The following is an 11,811-nucleotide window of genomic DNA, read 5'->3' on the forward strand; positions in this document are numbered from 1 at the left end:
CTGCACAGTTTCCCGACAAAAGTACACAGATTCCAGTGGAAAGAATGCCTATTATGTTGTCATGTAACTAAGGAACAAGGTTACGATAATTTTGTAACATTTTGTAGATTTTTCAATTTCTTTTGAAGCTGCATTTATAAGGATTTCTAACACGGTAGTATAAAAGCTATAGCTTATGATATATCATGCCTGCATCGATGTTACCTGTATTAACTTTAATCTACCTCTTTCAGTGTTTCCATGATAAAGAGCAACAAGATATTTTGACATTTTAACATTTTAACTACAAAAATTCAGCTAACTTGTGAAATTTGTTTTCTCAGCAGCTACATCATGAAGAACAGGAAGCTGAACAGATGGTTAATTAAAGAGAATAGAATTTTCACATGTCCCCAAAGTGTTTTAAAACATACCAATCTAAAAGGTGACCTACAAAGGGTTTTTATAAGCAAAAATTATTTACTTGTGTTGAACAACCCACATAAAGGAACATTGAAAAACCTGCTACATCATGAATGTCCTTTTTGGCTGTGAAATTTAAGCATGTTAAATATGTTTACCTCTTTCTATAATGAATAAATCATTCTGACTTGTTCTGGCTCACTATGCATGAAGTGTTCAGGTAACAGTTCACCATCTTGTGGCTACATGCAAAATACTGCTTTGAATGCTTGAGGAAAGTAATGATTTTGCTGTCACAGCACGCCTAGAAATACAAAGTTATTTGGCCACTTTGGGAAGCAAAGAGCTAGGTACTGGACTGGGACAGCAGCTATGGAGAGCTCACAGTCATTTCCAACACAGCAATATGATCTAGGATGTTTCCTTCTGCTACTGAAACAAAAGCATATGTCTGTGAAAAAAAAATCTTATTCTCCTCTCAAGCGGAATCCAAAGCTTTTATCTTTTCCTTGTGATTCTATTTCTCCAGTATTAGGCTAAGAATAAAAGTTGACAATCTTGCTAGAGTTAATCCTTTAGAGCAGATCTGCAACCATATATTGGGAAATGTGTACAGAGTACCAGAGCAATAAGCATTTGCTTGAAGATCCTGGATAACGGCTACTGAAGAAACATGAGTAAAAACAATTCTTTAATTCCTGAAGAAACAGATAAAGGGACATAAGATTTATGCCCAGAATTAAAGAAAATCATCACACACAGCAGCAACACTAAGCAGTTTACTGAATGTATTTTGCTGAAGCTATGATGTAATCAAGGAGTTGGTTTTATTAGTATGTCCTTTTGTATGAATCTGAGAAACTATAACCAGTCAATAAAGTACTAATGCTTGAATCCCTACACACCTTATAAAAATGCCTTTAGGTTCTTGTGTGTAACTAAAACTGAAGCCACTTCCAACAAAGGCATAATTTGTGATTTATCATGTGATTTGGATCTGAAAAAAATCCAGGTCACATAACACAATGCTTGTACCTGGGACGATTAGGGCTGTTTCTAACTAATTTAGCTATCTGTGTAGAAGCAAGCTGCATTTACAGTTCACCAACTCAGAAAATCATTAGGTTGATTAAAGTGTTTGTTCTTGAGGAAGACATACAAAACCTCCAACATCCGCTGCTATTGAAAAGCAGCTGGGACCAAGAAAATAAGATCGTGCCTTTTCCTTTTATTTGCTGGTGGCTCGTCCTTTTTGGATCATTCATTTATATCTGGCCTGTTGCTGAACCTGTCTCTTTAACTAGGTTCTGGACATGCTGAGAAGTAAAGCTGTGTGTTTGTGGCACAGGTCCAATGCTGAAGGAACAATAAATCGGTGAGAAAGCAGAACTGCTGGATTCACACCAAATTATTCAATAGTTCTGTAGACTTTTTAAATTTAATTTGCATGTTGTTGAGATATTATCGTCTTTAATGACTTTCTGAGAAGTCCATGTAGCACTAGGTAGACTTTGGGTAACATCAGTGTATCTTCAGCTTACAAAGTGTTAATTTTTACAAGAATTGCTATAGGTAGCAATTCTTCCACAATTTGCCAGCATCCTTCTTACCAAGTTTCCATGCGTCTGCCACTGCAATGATATTTTAAACACTGAAAATAACTACAGCTCTCCGTCTGAGTTCACCGAGTACCTTTCCACTCTCATCAATTCCATAAATCTTTCTTTCAGCTGCTACTGTATGCCTTGATCTCACTTCAGAAGTTTCTTTGCTATCATCTGCCTGCAGGAAACATTGTGTGGAGGTTCTGTGAATTGTATCAGACAGGTAAAAGCTGGCACTTGAATAATTTATGTCAGCAGCACATTTTCAGTAAGCAACTTGGCCATCAGCAGCAGAATAGCATCTTAACAAAGATCTAGGTAATATGGAAGAAGTCTGAAGAAATCATTTTGATTACTTGTCAGTGCCACACAAAACACAGAGATGTTAACACTGATGCCAGTAGCTAACCCATACTAATATCAGTTCCTTATCATATGTATTGCATTTAATGCTACTTTTCCCCATTTCTGTAAAATTATTTGCAAGTAACTGATTGACTTTTTATTGTCAACAGCAAAAGTTGCTAGGCTGACATTTGAATTAAAAGATGAAGAAACACAAAGAGGAAAATGAGACTGCTAGTTGACAGAACAGCCATTGATCAGTGACAGTGGAATATATTGTTCCATCAAGAGGGCCTCTCTGATGAAGCATCATGAAAATGTAACTTGACTACCTTTCCCTGACTTCCAAATGCAATATCGTATGTGCAAACAACAACTGAAAATCTACTGACTACTAGTCCTACAAAAATGAAGCTTCATACTGTTGGGTCAGAGCTTACTCACAGCTGAAAAGCTTACAGTGTATGAAAAATGAATGCAGTGCTGTCAGTGGAGAAGATTGCAAACATACCTGCAAACTAACACTAAAAACTGTAAGACCTTATCTAGAATTTACTTTTTTTTATTTCCAAGGTAAGGAAGACAAACTGTTGAGTGTTAGCCACTACTTGGCTATGCCTTATAGGATACTGTCTCCCACTGTAAATGTGGGGTTCATAATCACTTCTAGAGCACATATAAAAGATATTTCTCTTTGATATGCTGTTCAAAGTGAAAACCCTGTTTCCAAAATTAGAAGTTCTAATGGGGAAAAAGAATACTTACAAGGGAGTGAAGACAGAAGAAAAGATAGTAGTGTGCTATCTTTGGAATGAATATGATCTGATGTGATGATAATAGGAGATTGATTATATTTCTCATTTTGGAAGAGCTACTGTGCATTCCTACTGTTACAACAACAGCACCAATTATGTATACACTTCCTTTTAACAATATTTTTCAAAGCACTTTAGAAAGGATGTTAGGATCATTATCCTGACTTGACTGATAAGAAAATCAAGAAACAGACCACTGAAAAAATAACTAACTGAATGTCACCTGGCAGACAAGTGGAAACACTAATTTTCAAGTTTCAGTCCCGTACTATTTTGGCAAGACCACAGTGATGCGTTCAAACGCCACCATCCAACCAGGTGAGTGTTCACAGAATTTATAAAGGCATTGATTGTGCTTTTCTGACAAGCTGGCTTGTAAGTACCTGCTAAATATTACAGCAAGGAGCCATTAGTGACTATTAAAAGGCTCTCCTTTAGCAAAGCCATCCAGTTGTTAATGGCTGGCAGGAGTTCAAAATTCCAGTTTAAAACAGTCTGTCTCTTTTAGATGCCCTTGCAGTCTTGGCCTTTCCCAGCTGTGACATTTATGATAGGAATAGAAGGATAGGCAGTGATACTTTTCTGATGTCTGGTGTAGCCATTCCCCTATGCTTTCACAACACAAGGAAATTCAACATGTAAAACTTCAATATTTCCCCCTGTCTGTTACCTCTTTAGCCATTTGGTGGTACTACTTCTTTAGAAGAAATAGTTTTGAGAAAGGACAACCCAAGTAAAATTTTCTGTTGAGAGAAGAAAACATTCACGAGCTTTATCGGACATGGCATTAGTTGCAAAAAACTTTGGCTTTCTCAGAATTACAACAAACAGCAAGTTATTGAACCTAAAGATCTGTGTGCCAGGTAGGACCTGCAGAAGGGAGTATGTTCTTTGCCCTCTCACCACCTCCACTTGCCTTCTCCATTAAAGACTCCTGGCTGCTTGTCCCAGAAGGCAGCTGCTCTATTGCTAATCTAACTCAAAGTTACACCTGCTACAGAAATTTTCAACCAGGCCACAGCTGCCAGATTCTGGTCTCTTCGTACAACTCAGGCAGCAGAAAGAATTATAATCAGCGCTGAGAATCTGCCCCAAAATGTACAATGCAATACGTTGTAGTACATCATCCAACATTTAATACATAAATGTATCATTGTCTGAATGCATGCAGTATCTCCACCAAAGAACCATTTCCCATTTCAGATTTGTACTATCGGGCCACTTATTTCTTTTTTTTTGGTAATAGTTCAATGGTATTTTGCTCAAAAAGTTGCAAGAACACTTAAGAGTGTTACTCAGAACAAGTTTTATTTTTGGCATAGGGGTGACCCTACCTTTGAATTCAACACATGCAATTTATATTTGTAATTATAAATTACATTTTGAAACATTGATCAAATAAGACAACACTGCTGTGTGTAAATGATACACACGCAAACACACACATAGTATTTATAGGGTTAGATATTCGCAAAATATGTTTGGAAGGCCAAACCCTGTTACTTTTTACTGACCTAAACTCCCACTGAAGTCCTTAATACATGACTTCTACAGCTAAGTTTTTATGATTTCCCCTTCTGGATGACAACGGTAACACTGATGTTCTGCACTACTTGCTATCTCTGCTTTTATCTGAACGTCTACTACAAAAATTCATGTTCTACTGGATTGTTTACTAGAGCATTATGAAAGATGAAAATCCATTTGTTTGGCTTTTTTATGCATGTTTGCCTTCAAAGTATCTTTCTATTGCAGCAAATAATAATGCTCACTGACACTCTGCACCATCCCCTCCATCCTTTATTACAGGAAAAGTGGACTTCATTATCTCTGCTAGTGGCATAAAAATCTTGAGGACATTCTGTGATCTCCTACCCAACTATAAGCAGTCACAACAAAAGAGAATCATGATGACCTAGTTTTTCTTTAGCAAAGGAAAGCCATCTATACAAGAATAAAAAATGTTCATTTATTTTGCTTGAGCACTGGTTTCCTGATTCCTGTTTTTTTCCCAGCCCACTGAATGTTCAATTCCCATTGTACAATACACTCAAAATACAGGAAGGATATGATCAGTGGGCTTGATTTCAAAGATGCGGAACAACCGTTGAACTAGATCTGACTGAGTTTAAATGGCCCCAGGGCATTTCATCGCCTTGGGATGGATTTACAGATCCAACCATTTAAGCACAAAGATATAACTTCGAATGTATAAAACCATCTCACAAGTCCTTGCCTGTTAAAAGATTCAGAGCCATACACGATATTTCTACAGCTGCTTAAAATGCCAGAAACACATTCATTTCAACTAACCTTGTTTTAAAATCAAACAGTTTTGCAGTCCTTCATTACTAACCTGGCTGTTAAAGTCGGAGAAATGACAACAGAGGTAAAAATCTCCACCATAGCCATTTTACAAAGATCTGCTGCAGATCCTATGAAAGAAAGTGATCTGCTTTTAATTTAAAGCATGCAAAAGGAAAATGTTCTTCTTGGAACTATGGCATAGGAATGAAAAACATCTGAAAACTCTGAATTATAAGAATTTGCAAAACTAGCAGATTCAGTTCATGTATTATGTGAAACAGATTGTAAGATTAATAAATAACATACTAAATAATTACATGTTAATTAAAAACAGAAAATAATAATATGAAATTATGTGTTAATTAAAAGTCAATTTGTCAGTCATGGCCATGAGTTGAAAAATTGCTTTTAATAAAAAATGTCTGAAATTATCTAACCCTAAATTGGAATTAAAATTTACCTATAAATTAATTAAAATGTAATGTCACAAAAGGTTAGAACATTTCCATTTGGAAATTTAATTTTATGCGTTTTCATATTTCCATGTGTATGTAATGTATATTCATTACATTACAGTGTTAAGAGCAGTGGTGCGTAAAACAGCGTCATGTTACATAATAGATTACGCATTTCTGGTGATCAAGAGGCAGAATGATTCTCCAGGCCTGCCGTTTGGTGAAGGGGTTTGTTCTGAACCATGCAACAGGGGTTTAATACATTTTACATAAAGATTTATCAGGTAAAATACAGAAACAATCCTTTAAGTAGGGACTGGAAGTCATAATTCTCCTTGTCCCATCAGATATCCTAAATGTACTAGACCGTGGATATCTTTCTTTTCACACCCCCTAACTCAATGAATTTTGAACTCTTTCTTCCAAATGGTTCAACTTCCAGAGTAGGGATAAAGAACAGCCAGGCAGGCAAATGGTAAGGGTACTCTGCTGGGAGATAATCATAGAATCATAGATTCACAGAATATCTCAAGTTGGAAGGGACCCATAAGGATCATCAAGTCCAACTCCTGGCTCCTCGCAGGACTACCTAAAACTAAACCATATGACTAAAAGCGTCATCCAGACGGTCCTTGGACTCTGACAGGCTTGGTGTCACTTCCCTGGGGAGCCTGTTCCAGTGACCAACCACCCTCTCAGTGAAGAACCTTTTCCTAATGTCCAATCTGAACTTGCCTTAACGCAGCTTCATTCCATTTCCTTGTGTTCTATCGCTGACCACCAGAGAGAGACCAGAACCTCCCCTCTGCTGCTCCCCTTGAGGAAGTTGCAGACTGCGATGAGGTCACCCCTCAGCCTTCTCTTCTCCAAGCTGAAGAAACCAAGTGACCTCAGCTGCTCCTCCTAAGTCTTGCCCTCAAGACCTTTCACCATCTTGGTCGCCCTCCTCTGGACGCACTCTAATAGTTTGATGTCCTTCTTATATTGAGGTGTCCAAAACTGCACACAGTACTTGAGGTGGGGCTGCACCAGTGCAGTGTTGAGTGGGACAATCACCTCCCTTGACCAGCTAGCTTAACGCACCCCAGGACACGGTTGACCCTTTTCGCTAAGAGAGAATATCTAAGAGATTGAGGAAATAGACTTAACACCTCTTCTTTCTTCATGGTTTTCTATGACAAACTGCCTCCTCTGAATCCCATACTGAGACTCTGTTTTACTCGCTAGCTATATCAAGTGTGGATCCACAGCTGATTATTGAGATGGCTATGTCTAATTGCGAATTTAGCCTCAAATACCTATCTTGTTTTTCAAAGGATGTGTCAAACTGATTCAATACAACATAAAAAGGGACACATTGATATAAAAAGTAGGAAAGGACGTTTCAGCAAATGGCAGGTAAATATCTTCTTAGTGATTGTGAGAATGAAATTATATAATTGAGCATTTAGTCCATCACAATACATATGTTCTATATGTATTCTTCATGAAACAATGTAAAGTAATAAAATACAAAAGAATTCTCAAATTTTTTTTTTCTGAGATATGATTTTTAGAGATATGTTATTTTAAATATTTTCACAGAAAATAACTATATCCTTCTGGTTGTTTTTGCCACAATTATAAATAAATAATAAAAAATAAAATTAATGGTTTCCTCTATGCGGTTAGGTAGAGCTGAGTTATAACTGAAGAATATTAGGCTGTACATTGGTAAAGACTATTGAACTGGGAAATATTCAAAAAGAGAAAGAACACTATGAAAGAACTGTGGGAAATCCAGTTGTAGTAAGTTAAAGCTGGAACTCTACATTCCTCTCAATATTGTCATGCACCAGAAGAAGTCTTCTGCTATCAGTTGCTGCTACCATAACCAAAATGCAAACTGCTTGAATGAATCAGACTACTAGATATAATTATAAAACACGTATATTAAATGCAGTTTAGTATGCTAACTATGGTAAAATGTTTTAGCATAATTGAAAAGCTTTTACAGTCTTAAAATATTATCTCACAGCTGAAATCCTGAAATTAAAAAATTGTCATAGTCTAGAATGATATTTTTTAAAATATTTAGGAATACTGAATATTTTAGAGCTTTTAATTCTTGCTTCATCACACCTTCTAATATTACATTTTGAATATCAGTTACACTATTTTTCATCAGATTTGTCCTCCAGTATTATTTGAACCGTCAATGAAATATGATAATCTTATTATTGTAGGTACTATAAGTGAGTGTTTTGTAGCCAGTCCTGTGGTGGCTTTGCCTCAGCTCCAAGCTCTTTGGACAGATGGACATAAGCAAGTGCTGCTCAGAAGGCCGTGTAGCTTTATTAATGCTACACTGTACACTCAGCAGGACTCGCTGTATTAGCTCAAGCATTGTGCCTTCAACTGGAGAGGGCTGATGGCCAGCTGGATGGAAACCCAGGTAAACTGAACACAAGTCTCTGGAGAAGGTTGTACAGGCATGCCCAGCGTTACAAACGTGCAAGCTTTGCTGCAGATTTTATAAGGATATTTTAAAATTCTACAGTTGGGTGCCTACTACAGCAAGGCAGCCATCACTTGAGCACAACTATTATTCAAGCAACAGCGTATGTATTAGAATTCTAGATCTGCCATATCCTTGCAGAGACAGTACTTAAATTCAGTTACTAATTATAAGGAGTGTCAAACATGACATAAATACTTAAGTAATTTTTAAAATGAAACATTCAAATGAATAATATTTGGAGAGGAAAAAAAAAACCCCACGATCCTTTCAAAAGGAAAATTCAAATCACTTTATAGAAAGCACACCATCACTGTGTCTAGAAAGCACTTTTTCCTTGCCTGTAAATTGTACGCTTCCAATATAACTTAGTGAAAACCCTGTCAGCATCATCCAATTAAAAAAAAATTGTTCCAAGGGGTAGCTTGGTAGGAAGGATCTTAGTCTTGGACTGCTAGCTCAGTTGTTTTTTTTTCTTTAGGTGGCTAAATTCTGTACAGGACTGAGCCCCAAGTGATTTAAACAGACTATGTTAATGCATCAGATTAACATTTGAGCACTTTATGCTGATTTTTACATTTCCAACATATATGACAAATTTGCAATATTTTTCTGTGACAAAACACCTTTTTTCTTGCCCTTCACAGAATTAAGTTTGAATGTTCCTTACAAAGAATGAGTTGGGTTTCAAAACAAATAATAATAATGCATGATTCTTGTAATGTTGTATATTTCTTAAACTAAAGATATCTGGCAAAATAAAAGCTAGAATCTGTAAGCAGCATAATCACAGAAACCCTTTGGAAAAACAAACTATCAAAAGCAGAAAGGATAATGTTTTAAGACAACAATACATCTGAAGCACTGACTTCTAGATATTCTCTCTGTACATAGTTTGTATCTATACCTATATTTAACTGCCACAGAGCACTATAGTGCATTAGAACATTGAAACTGTTATTACTATTATTATGATACTGTTTAGTGGCAATTTCCAAGGTAGATAGAATACATCATTTAAATTTCTCTTTTATATGAGTTTATAAAACTCATGCCTCAGTAGTCTACTCTAGTAGACTACTAGAATATTAATTCTTTTGAGATTATCAGAGTAGTTGTCCACTAAAGCCAAGCACAGATAAAAAGATAGGTAGGTAAGTAGGAAGGTAGGCAGGCAGTTTTTTACCTTGAACAACAAAATTGACAGCCTGCCTCTCTGCTTGAGTGCGTAGTTTGTAATCCTGTGCATTGATATTAGCCAGTGGTCTTTTACGTCCCATTATGGAAACCACATAACCTTGTAGGATTTAAATAGAAATTAGTATTCTTAGAGTGATTAAAATTAAATTTCAAAAATTCTTTTTGAAGATAATATAGATTTTTGTAATTATGTGCTGCCTGAGTCAATTTAATATCTTGCCCTCTGACAATAGTCAGATCTTCTTTTATTTAAACCTTAAATGCTTATTGTATTTTTGGTCTAAGAATTATTTCATTCAGAGAATTGGTACATGTTATACAAGGAAAACTTCTGTTCATTAAAACTGTATTTTCATTACGAATGTCTACTCATATACCAGCAAACTCTCTCTGTGGGAGATGAAACTATAAATACCTAGCAGAATTAGCTATCTATTAGCAGCCATAATTAGAGCTTTCCACGCAATGAATAGTTTACTTGGGAATAGCAAAGAAAAATCAATTTGTGGAGTAATTAAATTATTAATGCATGTTTCCCAAAATTATAAAATAGTTTTGGGGGAAAAAAAACAGTTATAACTTTTTTTCCATTTTCTTTATTTGGTATTTTCGTGTGTGTCCCTTCACAGCCAATCTTCCTTAACTCTAGTGTGGTGGGGTTTTAATTTAAAAGAAACACATGAAAACACAGTAAAAGCTATATATTAGGCCTAATGACGTATTTTGCCAAAACAATTATTTTGGAGGGCAAGTGAGAGGAGTTGGGAGGGAAAAAGAGATGTGAGGATCCTCTTGTCAAAATAACACACACAAAACATTTTCTCAGCTTCAAAACTAAACTTCTTTTCTTATTTTAAGAAAAATGAAAAATCATCCATGTTAAAAATATACCTTTGCATAATCTTTCGTTATACTTCTGATCACTTTGACTATCCACGAATTGTCATTAGATAGCATGGAAGTTCAGACTGCCACAGAGTTTCAATTCATCTCCTCTTTGGCAACCAAGATTTGCTAGCACATGTGGTGCTAGAAGGACACCTCTTCAAACACAAATTTATGACCTTGCTATGGACAACACATATCTAGACTTATGTGTGGAGGATGAAGATGGTTCTGCTGAATTAATAGAGCTTTCTGCAAATTAGTGTATTTCCAGGAGCGCTGCTACCAAATGTACCAGTTTTGGAACAAGGAGCTGAATTATCTGGAGGTTAGGATATTCTTTGGCATATCAGTCTTCCCAATTTAACTAAGATTTTCCATGAAGAACAGTATCTAAAGATGGAATTCTTGAAACATTGGATTCTCAGGGAAAAATAGATTTACTGTAATATCCTTATTCCTGTGTGGTGTGTCTCCACAACAGAATCACCCTTGCAATAGTCTTAGCTGATTAGCATCGCCAAACAAATACCATCTTTCATATAATAGTGGCAGAGTATGCTTCCGTGGTCAAAGATTAATCTGCAAATACATATTTGAATGGGGTCTCAATGTAGTCTTCTTAATATGTTGATAATTTCATCAAAAAACAACAGCATAATAACACATATACTAATACACTAACAAAAATATCTTCATCACAAATTAATATTATTTATATGCTTACCATGTCTACACGGAGTATCAGACATTCATAACACCTAAATAATATTAGTCAGGTGGGTGCTGTTCACCTTTGAACTGCAGAAAAGTAAAGTTACCTTATAATGAGCTCACTAGGTTGGAATGTTTTTGTTGGAAAGTTGGAATCTGAGGTGGATTAATAAGAAAAATATTAAATAATGTTGACGTGCTGCAGATTTTTTTGAGCTTGTACAACTGAAACAGATTATTCTTTGACCATTAATGATTAAAACAATGGTTGATAGATGGGAGTGAGAGGAGGAGTAAGTACTAATTAGACAAGGGTGTTCTGATGACAATCAAGGACATTAGTTATGACACTTGTCTACAAAACTCACAGACCTGATTCTTTATCATAGAAGTCTGGTTACTGAAATTCATAGAATCATAGAATCATTTAGGTTGGAAAAGACCTTTAAGATCATTGAGTCCAACTGTTAACCTAGCACTGCCAAGTCCACCATTAAACCATGTCCCTAAGCACCACGTCTACATGTCTTTTAAATCCCTCCAGGGATGGGGACTCAATCCCCTCCCTGGGCAGCCTGGTCCAATGC

At 36.1% G+C, this 11,811-nt stretch overlaps 1 protein-coding gene across 1 annotated transcript in view; it reads right to left on the reverse strand.

The window, feature by feature from the left end:
- The window catches only part of POLN (polymerase (DNA directed) nu), a 100,697-nt gene that overhangs the window by 17,188 nt on the left and 71,698 nt on the right, over positions 1-11,811 (reverse strand). The window contains 2 exon segments of the mRNA XM_009328793.1: positions 5,523-5,601; positions 9,612-9,722. Coding sequence (XP_009327068.1) covers positions 5,523-5,601; positions 9,612-9,722 — 190 coding nt within the window.

The sequence above is a fragment of the Pygoscelis adeliae genome, unplaced genomic scaffold, assembly GCF_000699105.1.
Source record: "Pygoscelis adeliae isolate BGI_AS28 unplaced genomic scaffold, ASM69910v1 Scaffold66, whole genome shotgun sequence".
NCBI classification, from domain to species: domain Eukaryota; kingdom Metazoa; phylum Chordata; class Aves; order Sphenisciformes; family Spheniscidae; genus Pygoscelis; species Pygoscelis adeliae.